Source organism: Anomaloglossus baeobatrachus, chromosome 7 (assembly GCF_048569485.1).
Source record: "Anomaloglossus baeobatrachus isolate aAnoBae1 chromosome 7, aAnoBae1.hap1, whole genome shotgun sequence".
Taxonomy (NCBI): Eukaryota; Metazoa; Chordata; class Amphibia; order Anura; family Aromobatidae; genus Anomaloglossus; species Anomaloglossus baeobatrachus.
This window is the reverse complement of record NC_134359.1, coordinates 276,525,052-276,540,699: the sequence shown is the minus strand read 5'-3', so window position 1 is coordinate 276,540,699 and position 15,648 is coordinate 276,525,052. Positions and strand designations below refer to the sequence as shown.

General features: G+C 44.9%; 2 protein-coding genes across 3 annotated transcripts in view; one reads left to right on the top strand and one right to left on the bottom strand.

Annotated features, from left to right (window-relative positions):
• LOC142245472 (uncharacterized) overlaps window positions 1-15,648 on the top strand; it is a 361,830-nt gene that overhangs the window by 193,060 nt on the left and 153,122 nt on the right.
• Window positions 1-15,648, bottom strand: part of LOC142245457 (uncharacterized) — a 75,475-nt gene that overhangs the window by 26,335 nt on the left and 33,492 nt on the right. For both annotated transcript variants that reach the window (XM_075318176.1, XM_075318177.1), the window contains exon 3: window positions 4,500-4,607. In XM_075318176.1, the coding sequence (XP_075174291.1) occupies window positions 4,500-4,607 (108 nt within the window). The remainder of the gene's footprint in view (window positions 1-4,499; window positions 4,608-15,648) is intronic.

Below are 15,648 nucleotides of genomic sequence, written 5' to 3'. Positions count from 1 at the left end.
AACGTTTATCTTTGTACGCAGACGATTTGTTACTGTTTGCATCTGATCCGGATTCCTCCATTCCCAGAGCCGTGCACTTGATTGATCGATTTGGGGAGTTCTCAGGTTTGTCAATAAATTGGTCAAAATCGTACCTCCTCTTTCTGTCTCGGAACAGAGAGGACCTGGTGTACGACCACATATGCAGTGTTCCGGTGGTGGATCATTTTAAATATCTCGGAATTATACTGGCGGGAAGCCCTGCGGAGATGATAGCGAGAAATATAGCCCCCTTACTAGCGTACTTCGGGGAGAAATTTAATAGATGGAGCCAACTCCCACTGTCAGTGGCGGGAAGGATTAACCTCCTCAAAATGATAGTGCAACCAAAGTGTCTCTATATTACCCAGCATGTATTCGTGCAGATTCCTCGCTCTTTCTTCCGGTCCCTGGAATCTCTAATGATTACCTTTGTCTGGGGCTCGTCCAGGTCAAGGGTCCAACTGGCCAAATTACAAAGACCCAAGGATATGGGGGGTATGGCACTTCCTGATCTTTATATTTACTATCTGGCCAGACAAGCGAAATATTTGGGTCCATGGACACTTCCTCGAGTTGGGGGTTCTCCGGAGGGACTCCTGGCAGAGTTCACAGGTGTGGATCTCCTGTGGCCGTTACTGACGGATCACAGGAGGTCCCCTGGGGGTCGTGTCCTCCCGATACACAAATTGGGGGCCAGGATCTGGAAAGAGGCTAAAGCTATATTTGGATTTTGTGATGTACCAACTGAGACGCCCTTGTGGGATAACTTGGACCTTCCACATTTTTGTGGGTTGCCGGGGTTTGGTGAATGGAGGAATCGCGGAATAATCTCCCTGGGATCACTGGTCCGGGATGGTGAACTCCGCCCCTTTGCGCAACTGCGGACAGAATTCGACTTGCCGGAATCTCATGGGTTTCAGTATCTCCAGATTAGGCACGCCTTTCGAGCTCAGTTCTCTGGTCGTGGGGTTAGATTCTCTTCCTTCCCAGTTATTGGAATTATTAGATCACAGGGCCCTGGTGGTCTTATCTCTAAACTATACTCCTCCCTCATTCGGGCCAAGGCCATGAATAATCCTCTTTCTGTCCGTGAGAGGTGGAGTGCCAGGATCCCTGAAATTGATGATGTAGTGTGGGATGACATTGTCGAATCCCACACATTGGTCTCTCCTGCTGTTAACAATAGACTGATCCAATTATATATAATACACCAAAGTTATATTACTCCCCAGAGACTGAACAAAATGAAAAAGCTGAATAATTCGGTGGGGATGGGCTGTCCGAGATGCGGGAGAGACAGTGCTGATTTCTGGCACATGATATGGGATTGCCGAGTCATTCTCTCCTATTGGAGCGAGATCATAATGACTCTTTCCGCCATATTTCAAAAAGCGGTTGCTATGTGCCCAGTCCTATGTCTATTTGGGGTGGTAGATGTACGCTCCTGGTCCCAAGATGAGAGTCTATTAATAAAGAAGGTTCTTTTTCTGGCCCGGAAAGGCATTATACTAAATTGGATGAGCACTCATTCCCCAACTAGAGCCTCTTGGATTGCATTGGTAAACGCAATAATCCCGTCAGAGCAATTTGTTTACAAGTCAAGAGGCTCTCCAATTAAATTTGACAAAATCTGGGGTAGATGGATGAGGTCGCCCTTGACTGGCGGATCTCCTGGTTCTCTTGCTGATAACCTACAATCGGTATTATTGCAATAGCCAGTAGTGCCCTGATAGGCAGAAAGGAGACACATGTGATCCGTGATGCAATATATGAGGGATACCACGAGTTCCCCGAAGCTTGGGTTGCTCTCTCCTGGACGATATGGGTTCTCTTGCCTTGAGTTGGATGTGTCTCGCGAACTAATACCTTAGCTAGGTTTGATGCTATTTGGATATGCTGAAAATAATGGACGTTGATTTGATTGTTGTTACTTTATTATTTTGATGAACAACCAGTTTACTTGTACACTGTCTCACTGAACAATTTGCTGATTTATTCTTGTATGTAATGCTTTACTTAACTTTCAATAAAACGAGTTTAAAAACAAAAAAACAAAACCATATTCATGCATCCAATCTATGCCTCCTGGCAAAAAAAAAACCCGCATCAAAACCGCATGCGGTCTGATGCGGTAGTAATGCGATGTTTTTGCCAGGAGGTGTAGAATAGGCGCATGAATATGGTGTCAAAATTTCAGCACCCAATCTGCATCACTTGGCAAAAAAATGCAGTGAATTCACTGAGTTTAATTATGTCACCTAAGGTCCTCTGAGGTCAGGTTACCTGCAGTCACAGGTGGAGGACTGTGTGAACGTTCATCTGTGACCGCAAGTAACTTGATTGACATCATCGCGGATTGCTGCAGCTCATTCTTTCTCTGCTGAGAGCTCAGAGTGGACAGTCATGCCATATGGCCGCTCGCTGTGACTCAGACGTAACAGAGCTGAATCATCATTGGACCTCGTATGGATTATGTTGGACCTGCAGGGGTGTTTTGGGGGGTTAATAAAGTGGTGAAAGGGGGTGTTTTTCTTGTATTTGATTTCAAATAAAGGATTTTTTCGGTGTTTGTGTTTATTTACTTTCATTTCCAGATCAGTAATTGGGGGGGTCTCATAGACGCATTACACTACTAATCTAGGGCTTAGTGGTAGCTGTGGGCTGTTATTAACCGATATTATCCTGGTTGCCACTGAACCAGGGCAATTGGGAAGAGCCAAGTAAAGCGCTGGGTTTGTCGCGTCTAATAGATGCAACAATCCTGGGCAGCTGCAGTCTCCTATTGTTAGGTTGGGGGGCATTCTACTAACCATGGGTCTCCCCAGCCTGAGAATACCAGCCCACAGCTGTCAGGTTTTATGTTGGCTGGGTATTAAACTTTGGGGGAAGCGCATGTCATTTTATTTTAATTATTTATTAAATAATTAAAAAAAAAAAGTGCATGCGGTTCCTCTTATTTTGATGCACAGCCAAGTAGAGCGCATGGCTGGGGGCTGCAGCCTGTAGCCGTATGCTTTATCTGTGCTGGGTATCATAATTTTTACTGTACGCTATAGACTTACATAGCATCTGTCATTAGAAGCAGTCAGCTGACACTCAGAGTGGATGTGCATCTGACTGCAACCAATCACAGCCGCTGGTGGGTTGGGAAAGCAGTGCATATTCAATAAAGGTAAATTATCGGCTCCAGAAGTGAATGCGTGGCCTGGAAGCAGTGGATAGCTGCGACAGAGCATCAGTAAGTACAGCACGCCTGCTCCTATAAGCTATCCCTTGTACCAACATTTTTAATCACTGGATTCTGGTCCCTATTGACCTATATGGGGACTGGAACCGGATTTTAAAAACCAGATAACCGGGACTGGCGGGTTCGTGTTATCTGCAAGTCTGCCCATCACTAGTTGTAACCTTTTAAAGTGACTCTGGTCAGAATTGAAAAAAATTGCCTGGGTCATAGAGGTGAAAACCGCCTTGGGAGTGAAGGGGGTTGAGTTTTGGGTAGGATAGGGCGCTGTGCAGACCAGGGCATTCCATCTGCCTAAAGATGTAAAAGTCCTAAGAGATCCTGCTCGTAGTTTTGGGTCAGTCCATTCCCATACAGCCCTCTGGAGCGGGGAGTAAATTCCCCTCATGTGTCTGGCCTGTGCACGGGCTGAGCTCCAACTGTACTCTGACTAACACCTGAGGTAACGGCAGTTATGTACTAAGACTCCTCCCACCAGCTATTCTGCCTAGTAACAAGCCCTTTGGGGAGTGTAACCCTTGATGCACTAGAGTACACCGCATACCTCATGTAAACAATGTAAACTACTGTTAAGGGTACTTTACACTCTGCGATATCGGTAACGATATAGCGTCGGGGTCACGTCAGTAGTGACGCACTTCCGTCGCCGTTACCGACATCGCAGCATGTGACACCAATGAACGACGATCAACAAGCACAAAAATGTGAAAAATCGTTGCTCGTTGACACGTCGCTCATTTCCTTAATATCGCTGCTGCCACAGGTACGATGTTGTTCGTCGCTCCTGCGGCACCACACATCGCTATGTGTGACACCGCAGGAGCGACGAGCATCTCCTTACCTGCCTCAACCGGCTATGTGGAAGGAAGGAGGTGGGATGTTACGTCCCGCTCATCTCCGCCCCTCCGCTTCTTTTGGTCGCCTGCTGTGTGACGTCGCTGTGACGGCGCACGAACATCCCCCTTAGAAAGGAGGCGGATCGCCGGACAGAGCGACGTCGCAGGGCAGGTAAATCCGTGTCACGGGGACTAAGGAGGTTGTGCGCCATGGGCAGCGATTTGCCCATGTCGCACAACAGACAGGGGCAAGTACGCTCGCTAGCGAGATCGCAGTGTGTAAAGTACCCTTTAATATTATAAAACACTGTAATAATCCCCGGCTCTGCGGCGCTATATCTGCTCCGGAGAATGAAGAGAGTGTGGCTCTGCTCTTATTTATATTGTGGGGCGATTACCTGTAGGATCCTCCTCTTTGCACCGCTCATCTCCCCACACATCGCTTTCTCCTTTCTCCATTATGGCTTCAGGATGAATCTTCTTCAGATTTTTCCTGGATTTCAAAACTGTGAAAATAATAATGTAAAAGTCACAGACAGAAGGAAAACTCATGTGGAAGGTTCTAGATGGACGCCCTGTGGGCATGCTAATGAGTAGAGTTGAGCGCGGTTCGCGGTTCGTGGTTCTCCAGTTCTAGGCTCGAGTGATTTTTCGGCTGTTCGAGATCGAACTAGAACTCGAGCTTTTTGCTAAAAGCTCGATAGTTCTAGATACGTTCGAGAACGGTTCTAGCAGCAAAAAGCAGGGCTTTTTACAGCTACAGTGTGCAGGAGCCATCGCTGGCAGCCTGCCACAAGCTGGTAACCAAGATAAACATCGGGTATCCAAGCAAAGCGCTTGGTTAGTAACCCGATGTTTATCTTAGTTACGTGCAGGAAGCCCACACTTCCCGCTCAGCTCGCTCCGCCCCCTCCTGCCCGCAGCATGTATACATACATATACACACACACACACACACTCTCACACACGCACCCCCCCTCCCCCCCCCCGCTCGGCTTACCTGCGGTGATGAAGTCCCGCCATCCAGACCTCAGCGCTGTCACTGTCCTCCATGGCCGCCGCTTGTCACATCACCTCTCGCTTCCCACCCGAGACGTCACGGACCTCTCGCGATACTTGATGTGAAGGCGCCGGTCATTGACCTCAGTGACAGGGGCTGTCGGCAGTGCTGGAGATCAGCGCAGGTAATGTACCTTGCTGACAGCAGCACTTGTCATGCCCTGCAGTGACCTGGGCTGACCCATTGATGTTAGCTCAGGTCACTGCACTGCTCTCCCAGCCAATGGGGAACATCCTGCTCTTCATTGACTGGGACAGTGTGGATCGTCATGGCAACCCCTTGGATTACAGCAGACCTGGATTTGTTTTTCATTCTAATAAATTGGTTAAAGAGGGAATGTTTTGGGGAGTGTTTTTTCAAATAAAAATGTGTTTGTCGTCTATTTTTTTTTATTACTGACTGGGTTGGTGATGTCGGGTATCTGATAGACGCCTGACCTCACCAACCCCAGGGCTTGATGCCAGGTGACATTACACATCTGGTATTAACCCCATATATTACCCCGTTTGCCACCGCACCAGGGCGCGGGATGAGCTGGGGCGAAGCACCAGGATTGGCGCATCTAATGGATGCGCCACTTCTGGGGCGGCTGCGGCCTGCTATTTTTAGGCTGGGGAGATTCCAATAACCATGGACCTCCCTAGTCTGAGAATATCAGGCCCCAGCTGTCTGCTTTACCTTGGCTGGTGATCCAATTTTGGGGGACCCCTACGTGTTTTTTTTTTTAATTATTTATTTAATTTAAAATAACAGCGTGGGGTGACCTCAGTTTTGGATTACCAGCCAAGGTGAGGTTGCCAGCTGTGGTCTGCAGGCTGCAGCCGTCTGCTTTACCCTAGCTGGCTACAAAACTAGGGGGAACCCTACGTCATTTTTTTTTTCATTTTTTTGACTAAATACAAAGCTAAGCACCCCTTAGTGCCACATGAAAGGCACCAAAGGGTGCTCCACTTTTTCTCCATTTTTTTCTCCACTTTTTCTCCATTTTTTTCTCCACTTATTCTCCACTTTTTCTCCTCTTATTCTCCACTTTTTCTCCACTTTTTCTCCTCTTATTCTCCACTTTTTCTCCACTTTTTCTCCACTTTTTCTCCATTTTTTTCTCCACTTTTTCTCCACTTTTTCTCCACTTTTTCTCCTCTTATGCTCCACTTTTTCTCCACTTTTTCTCCTCTTATGCTCCACTTTTTCTCCACTTTTTCTCCACTTTTTTCTCCACTTTTTCTCCTCTTATGCTCCACTTTTTCTCCACTTTTTCTCCACTTTTTTCTCCACTTTTTCTCCTCTTATGCTCCACTTTTTCTCCACTTTTTTCTCCACTTTTTTCTCCACTTTTTCTCCACTTTTTCTCCTCTTATGCTCCACTTTTTCTACACTTTTTCTCCTCTTATGCTCCACTTTTTCTCCACTTTTTCTCCTCTTATGCTCCACTTTTTCTCCACTTTTTCTCCACTTTTTCTCCTCTTATGCTCCACTTTTTCTCCACTTTTTCTCCACTTTTTTCTCCACTTTTTCTCCTCTTATGCTCCACTTTTTCTCCACTTTTTCTTCTCTTATGCTCCACTTTTTCTCCACTTTTTCTCCTCTTAATCTCCACTTTTTCTCCTCTTATGCTCCACTTTTTCTCCACTTTTTCTCCACTTTTTCTCCTCTTATGCTCCACTTTTTCTCCACTTTTTCTCCACTTTTTCTCCTCTTATGCTCCACTTTTTCTCCACTTTTTCTCCTCTTAATCTCCACTTTTTCTCCTCTTATGCTCCACTTTTTCTCCACTTTTTCTCCTCTTATGCTCCACTTTTTCTCCACTTTTTCTCCACTTTTTCTCCTCTTAATCTCCACTTTTTCTCCTCTTATGCTCCACTTTTTCTCCACTTTTTCTCCACTTTTTCTCCTCTTATGCTCCACTTTTTCTCCACTTTTTCTCCTCTTAATCTCCACTTTTTCTCCTCTTATGCTCCACTTTTTCTCCACTTTTTCTCCACTTTTTCTCCTCTTATGCTCCACTTTTTCTCCACTTTTTCTCCAATTTTTTCTCCACTTTTTCTCCTCTTATGCTCCACTTTTTCTCCACTTTTTCTCCTCTTATGCTCCACTTTTTCTCCACTTTTTCTCCTCTTTTGCTCCACTTTTTCTCCACTTTTTCTCCACTTTTTCTCCTCTTATGCTCCACTTTTTCTCCACTTTTTTCTCCACTTTTTCTCCTCTTATGCTCCACTTTTTCTCCACTTTTTCTCCACTTTTTCTCCACTTTTTCTCCACTTTTTCTCCTCTTATGCTCCACTTTTTCTCCACTTTTTCTCCTCTTATGCTCCACTTTTTCTCCACTTTTTCTCCACTTTTTCTCCACTTTTTTCTCCACTTTTTCTCCTCTTATGCTCCACTTTTTCTCCACTTTTTCTCCACTTTTTTCTCCACTTTTTCTCCTCTTATGCTCCACTTTTTCTCCACTTTTTTCTCCACTTTTTTTCTCCACTTTTTCTCCACTTTTTTTCCTCTTATGCTCCACTTTTTCTCCACTTTTTCTCCTCTTATGCTCCACTTTTTCTCCACTTTTTCTCCTCTTAATCTCCACTTTTTCTCCTCTTATGCTCCACTTTTTCTCCACTTTTTCTCCACTTTTTTCTCCACTTTTTCTCCTCTTATGCTCCACTTTTTCTCCACTTTTTCTCCTCTTAATCTCCACTTTTTCTCCTCTTATGCTCCACTTTTTCTCCACTTTTTCTCCACTTTTTCTCCACTTTTTTCTCCACTTTTTCTCCTCTTATGCTCCACTTTTTCTCCACTTTTTCTCCACTTTTTTCTCCACTTTTTCTCCTCTTATGCTCCACTTTTTCTCCACTTTTTCTCCACTTTTTCTCCACTTTTTCTCCACTTTTTCTCCTCTTATGCTCCACTTTTTCTCCACTTTTTCTCCACTTTTTCTCCTCTTATGCTCCACTTTTTCTCCACTTTTTCTCCACTTTTTCTCCACTTTTTTCTCCACTTTTTCTCCTCTTATGCTCCACTTTTTCTCCACTTTTTCTCCTCTTATGCTCCACTTTTTCTCCACTTTTTCTCCACTTTTTCTCCACTTTTTCTCTACTTTTTCTCCTCTTATGCTCCACTTTTTCTCCACTTTTTCTCCACTTTTTCTCCTCTTATGCTCCACTTTTTCTCCACTTTTTCTCCTCTTAATCTCCACTTTTTCTCCTCTTATGCTCCACTTTTTCTCCACTTTTTCTCCACTTTTTCTCCACTTTTTCTCCTCTTATGCTCCACTTTTTCTCCACTTTTTCTCCACTTTTTTCTCCACTTTTTCTCCTCTTATGCTCCACTTTTTCTCCACTTTTTCTCCACTTTTTCTCCTCTTATGCTCCACTTTTTCTCCACTTTTTCTCCTCTTATGCTCCACTTTTTCTCCACTTTTTCTCCACTTTTTCTCCACTTTTTCTCCTCTTATGCTCCACTTTTTCTCCACTTTTTCTCCACTTTTTTCTCCACTTTTTCTCCTCTTTTTCTCCACTTTTTCTCCACTTTTTTCTCCACTTTTTCTCCTCTTATGCTCCACTTTTTCTCCACTTTTTCTCCACTTTTTCTCCACTTTTTCTCCACTTTTTTCTCCACTTTTTCTCCTCTTATGCTCCACTTTTTCTCCACTTTTTCTCCACTTTTTCTCCTCTTATGCTCCACTTTTTCTCCTCTTAATCTCCACTTTTTCTCCTCTTATGCTCCACTTTTTCTCCACTTTTTCTCCACTTTTTTCTCCACTTTTTCTCCTCTTATGCTCCACTTTTTCTCCACTTTTTCTCCACTTTTTCTCCACTTTTTTCTCCACTTTTTCTCCTCTTATGCTCCACTTTTTCTCCACTTTTTCTCCTCTTATGCTCCACTTTTTCTCCACTTTTTCTCCACTTTTTCTCCACTTTTTCTCCTCTTATGCTCCACTTTTTCTCCACTTTTTCTCCACTTTTTCTCCACTTTTTCTCCTCTTATGCTCCACTTTTTCTCCACTTTTTCTCCACTTTTTCTCCACTTTTTTCTCCACTTTTTCTCCTCTTATGCTCCACTTTTTCTCCACTTTTTCTCCACTTTTTCTCCTCTTATGCTCCACTTTTTCTCCACTTTTTCTCCTCTTAATCTCCACTTTTTCTCCTCTTATGCTCCACTTTTTCTCCACTTTTTCTCCACTTTTTCTCCACTTTTTCTCCACTTTTTCTCCTCTTATGCTCCACTTTTTCTCCACTTTTTCTCCACTTTTTTCTCCACTTTTTCTCCTCTTATGCTCCACTTTTTCTCCACTTTTTCTCCACTTTTTCTCCTCTTATGCTCCACTTTTTCTCCACTTTTTCTCCTCTTATGCTCCACTTTTTCTCCACTTTTTCTCCACTTTTTCTCCACTTTTTCTCCACTTTTTCTCCTCTTATGCTCCACTTTTTCTCCACTTTTTCTCCTCTTATGCTCCACTTTTTCTCCACTTTTTCTCCACTTTTTTCTCCACTTTTTCTCCTCTTTTTCTCCACTTTTTCTCCACTTTTTTCTCCACTTTTTCTCCTCTTATGCTCCACTTTTTCTCCACTTTTTCTCCACTTTTTCTCCACTTTTTCTCCACTTTTTTCTCCACTTTTTCTCCTCTTATGCTCCACTTTTTCTCCACTTTTTCTCCACTTTTTCTCCTCTTATGCTCCACTTTTTCTCCACTTTTTCTCCTCTTAATCTCCACTTTTTCTCCTCTTATGCTCCACTTTTTCTCCACTTTTTCTCCACTTTTTCTCCACTTTTTCTCCTCTTATGCTCCACTTTTTCTCCACTTTTTCTCCACTTTTTTCTCCACTTTTTCTCCTCTTATGCTCCACTTTTTCTCCACTTTTTCTCCACTTTTTCTCCTCTTATGCTCCACTTTTTCTCCACTTTTTCTCCTCTTATGCTCCACTTTTTCTCCACTTTTTCTCCACTTTTTCTCCTCTTATGCTCCACTTTTTCTCCACTTTTTCTCCACTTTTTTCTCCACTTTTTCTCCTCTTATGCTCCACTTTTTCTCCACTTTTTCTCCACTTTTTCTCCACTTTTTCTCCACTTTTTCTCCACTTTTTTCTCCACTTTTTCTCCTCTTATGCTCCACTTTTTCTCCACTTTTTCTCCACTTTTTCTCCACTTTTTCTCCGTTCTTTTTCTATGGTCGGTCTACCCATTAGCTCTGCCATGCATAGTGTAGCTCTACACCTACTGCACATGTTACTTTATGATTGACATCTCTTTCGTACCAGAGCTGTCTAAGCCTACTCTGACCCCATATTTGTCATTACTATATTGTCCTTGAACTGTATTATGACATTTGTATCATGTGTTTCATTTCTTGCTGTGTTGCAATTTTTTTGCTGCATCCCAATTGTACCTCTACATTGTTCGAGTTTATGTTATTGTTCTCTCACTCTTATGTGATACTGATTATTGTCATTTTTCATGATTACATGCAGATAAGTCCAATCTGACGAAGGCTCAGGCCGAAACGTCATTTGTAACTTGTTTTGGACAAAAACATATATGCTTATGAAAAAAAAATGTTCTTAATACGGACCAATAAAGAGTGATTTTGCATTACTATCCATTGGGACTTACTGACTTAGTCTGGGAGATTTAGAGTGCCGAGGTTACTCACTAATTTTATCTATTATTACCTCTGAGCACCTATATACCAGTGAGCAGAGCTTCCTCTACAGTAGTTCTCCTGATTAGGCATGCCCTTACCTCATGAGCAGGGCATTGCAGCTTTGGTAGCAACCATTACGACATGGACTCTGCTGCTGTGGACCCGGGGAGAGTGAGTGCAGATTCATTGCACCCACACTCCTCACATGAAGGGTCCGCACTCCTAGAAAATGGGGGATACGTTCCCTGAGTGTCTCCCCCCCATATTCTAGACGGTCCAGAGTCGTCGTGGGACCCCTTTATTTTTTTTCTTACAATAAATTGGTGAAAGAGGAAATGTTTTGGGGACTGTTTTTTCAAATAAATTTCTTTTGTCGATTTTTTGTTTTTGTTAGTACTGACAGTTTATGATGTTGGGTATCTAATAGACGCCATGACATCACAAACTGCTGGGCTTGATCTCAGGTGACTTTACAGCTAGTATCAACCCGATTTATTACCCCGTTTGCCACTGCACCAGGGCACGGGATGAGCTGGGGTGAAGCGCCAGGATTGGCGCATCTAGTGGATGCGCCACGTCTGGGGTGCCTGCGGCCTGCTATTTTTAGGCTGTGAAGGCCCAATAACTATGGACCTTCCCACCCTGAGAATACCAGACCACAGCTGTCCGCTTTACCTTGGCTGGTGATCCAATTTGGGGGGGACCCTACTTTTATTGTGTAATTATTAATATTTATAAAATAATTATAAAAAAGAGCCTGAGGGGACCTCCACATTGGATCCCCAACCACGGTAAAGCTGCCAGCTGTGGTTTTCAGGCTACAGCCGTCTGCTTTACCCTAGCTGGCTATCAAAAATGGGGGGACCCAACGTAATTTTTTTTTTTAACTATTTTTTAAATAGAAAAAATTAATGGGCTTCCCTGTATTTTGATTGACAACCAAGGTAACGGCAGGCAGATGGGGGTGGCAACCCATAGCTGTCTGCTTTATCTGCGCTGAGAATCAAAAATACCGCGGAGCGCTACGTCATTTTTTTAAAGATTTATTTTTACAGCACTGTGATGTCCAGCAATCAAAATACAGGGAAGCCCATTTTATTTTTAGTTATTTAAATAAATAATTAAAAAAAATATATATGGGCTCCCGCTGCATTTTTTGTATTGCTAGCTAAGGGTAATCCAAGCAGCTACTGGCTGCTAACCCCCACTGCTTGGTGTTACCTTCACTGGCAATGGAAAATCCAGGGAAGCATTTTTTATTTTTTTTGCCAAAAAACTACAAAAAAAGGACGTGAGCTTCGCCATATTTTTGTATGCTAGCCAGGTATAGCAGGCAGGTGCTGGAAGAGTTGGATACAGCGCCAGAAGATGGCGCTTCTATGAAAATGCCATTTTCTGAGGTGGCTGCAGACTGCAATTCGCAGCAGTGGGGCCCAGAAAGCTCAGGCCAACCGGTGGTGCGGATTCCAATCCCCAGCTGCCTAGTTGTACCTGGCTGGACACAAAAATGGGGCAAAGCCTACGTCATTTGTTTTCTAATTATTTCATGAAATTCATGAAATAATAAAAAAAGGGCTTCCCTTTATTTTTGGTTCCCAGACGGGTACAAATAGGCAACTGGGGGTTGGGGGCAGCCGTACCTGCCTGCTGTACCTGGCTAGCATACAAAAATATGGCGAAGCCCACATAATTTTTTCAGGGGGCAAAAAAATTCTGCATACAGTCCTGGATGGAGTATGCTGAGCCTTGTAGTTCTGCAGCTGCTGTCTGTCTGTATGGAGAAGAGCAGACAGCAGCTGCAGAACTACAAGGCTCAGCATACTCCATCCAGGACTGTATGCAGAAGTTTTTTGCCCACCAAAAAAATGACGTGGGCTTCGCCATATTTTTGTATGCTAGCCAGGTACAGCTGGCAGCCACGGGCTGCCTCCAACCCCCAGTTGCCTATTTGTACCCGTCTGGGAACCAAAAATATAGGGAAGCCCGTTTTTTTTAATTATTTCACTTATTTCATGAAATAATTAAAAAACAAATGACGTGGGCTTCGCCCTATTTTTGTGTCCAGCCGGGTACAACTAGGCAGCTGGGGATTGGAATCCGCAGCACAGGTTAGCCCGAGGTTTGTGGGCGCCTCTGCTGCGGATTTCAGTCCGCAGCCGTCCCAGAAAATGGCGCTCTCATAGAAGCGCCATCATCTGGCGCTGTATCCAACTCTTCCAACAGCCCTGGAGCCGGGTGGCTTGTTGGGTAATCATGAGTTAATACTGGCTTTGTTTTACTAGCCAGTATTAAGCCAGAGATTCTTAATGTCAGGCACGTTTGACCCGGCCATTAAGAATCTCCAATAAAGGGTTAAAAAAAAGACACCACACAGAGGAAAAATACTTTAATAGAAATAAATACACAGACACATTAGAGACTCCATCTTTATTACCCCCTGTCAGCCCTCCACGACCCTGCTCTTCTGTCTTCTTTCTTTCTAGTGTAGTAGTAGTGACGATTATAGTGAGGAAGGATGAGGTTCACCAGCTCATCACTTGGGGCTGGGGAACCTCCATCCTCACTACAATGCTCACTACAATCGTGCAGCAGCGTGCAGCCTTCACTCCGTGAGTGATCACTGCTGGCTGCTAGCAGTAACAGCGGTAACGCTGACAGACGCGTTACCATAGCAACGGTGCTCTCGGAGCCGCGGTTAGCGGTGACGTCACCGCTAACTGCGTTGCTATGGCAACGGTGATCTCCGTTAATGACCGGCTGTGTCAGCCGGTCCCTAACGGAACGGGGAGTCGACCGTGTGCTAGAGCATGTCGCCGGTACACGGCGATACACATATGTGCACCGTGTACCGGAGAGATGCACTCGCAGGTCCTACATGACGTGTCATAGTCATGTGACCAGTCTGTAGCCAATGAGATAATAGCCACATGACTGGTCACATGGCTATTTTGACGTCACGATAGGTCCTGCATCTCTGCTGCCAGTGCAGGTCACCGGGAGGATTCAGCGATCATCGGATGGAATAGCGGCAGGAGACAGAGTGCAGAAGGGATCGCGGGGACCGGTAAGTGTTATGGCAATGTTTATTAACTGTTTGTGTACATTTATAATGCATTTTTATGTGTTTGTGATTGCCTCCCATTATAGCCTATACGTTCGAGTTCGGTTCGTCGAACGTTCGACGAACTGAACTCGAACGAGACCTCCGTTCGGCGAACCACCTCGAGCCGAACCGCGACCGGTTCGCTCATCTCTACTAATGAGTACGCAGAGTCAGAGGATGGTCGCACTCACCTTTCCGCTGCCATCGCCTCCGACACTGGATTTCTGCTCAGTGCGCATGATCCCGGACTTCCGCTCATGCGCACTATGAAGCCGGATGTACGCGTCCCAGCTTCAAACTGGTGTAGTGGACATGACTGAACGTTCGGGATCATGCATACTGAGCCAAAATCCAGCATCAGAGGCAGCAGAGAGGTGAGCGCGACCACAGGGGTGTGCTAAAATGCTAAGGGTGCCGACTAGCAAGGAAACTAACGCCCATGGGACTAGTCATTAGCCTCATTAACATATTATAAAAGATCTTTAGAAATACTTTGTGACGCCCCTGACTATCAGAGTGTCACATGGAACTGCACCCTCTCTTCTTTCTGGTGCAGAACCCACCCTCCATGGTTCTGGGTTCTCAACCTATGGTACTGCCTCCACCAGCATTCAAAATCCTAACCACACCTCACATCATACCCTGTCAGACACACCAGTGGGCTGTCTAGCTGGAATAGGGCCGCCCACCTAGGGGTCAGGCAGACTGGTGGGAGGGACAAAGTCAGAGAAGTGTTAGCCCTCAGTGTGTGAGGAGCGAGGGAGTTGGAGCTCCCTGAGTGATCTTGGTTGGGTCACAGACAGTGGTCTGGGGGCCACAGGAGTCGAAGACCCGGTCGCAGGGTATTGAGACAGGGTGCCTTAGTCTTGGAGGATGGTCGGCACTGGAAAGTCCAGTAACCGGTCCAGGACCGAGCACGGCGGGGTACAGGACCCTAGATCAGGAAGTAGCTTCAAGCAACCTGATAATTAACCTGTGGAGAACAGTCTCTTTATGGACTTTTCCCAAGAGCTCAGAGATTGAAGGCATCAACACAACGAGGGGGATAGGGCTTTCTTCCCCATGCAGCCCACTGAAATCCCAAGAGTCAGCCATCGAGAGCACAGCTCCACTATATAACTATAGGGAGTGGGACCCTGACAGCTTCAGGCCGACGGGTCACCCAAAAGACACTATATATAATATAAAAAAGCAAAAAAGAAAATATCATTACTTACAGCAAGATGGAATTGCAGCTGTATATTGCTCAGGCCAAAAGACTACTACTACTCCAGCAGGATACAGCTAAACCCCCACTAGGTGGAGGCAACACAGGTGCAGGTGGAGCCATTCACACTCACTTCCAAATATGAAGGAGGTGATGGCTGGATGGTAAAACTGCACACTGGTGGCTTGCATAGAGCACTGTTCACACTAGCAGACGCACAGTCACAAACCCGCAGCCTATTAGGTGACGCCCATACTATTAGATCAGGCGGGCTGCCAAGCCGTACCCCCACTGCGCGCTACGTAGGGACAGAAACTCTGATAGCAAGGCCTAACAAAAAGGGGCCTGGCTGTATCCTGTACAAAAAAGTTTTTGAGGTTTTTTGTTAGCGTTATGGCCATAAGACGTAAGCCTACAACCCTCGTCACGGGAACCTCATGCTTGTAGGTCCCTACACTATATATAATATAAAAAAGCAAAAAAGAAAATATCATTACTTAATGCACCTGTGTTGCCTCCACCTAGTGGGGGTTTCGCTGTATCCTGCTGGA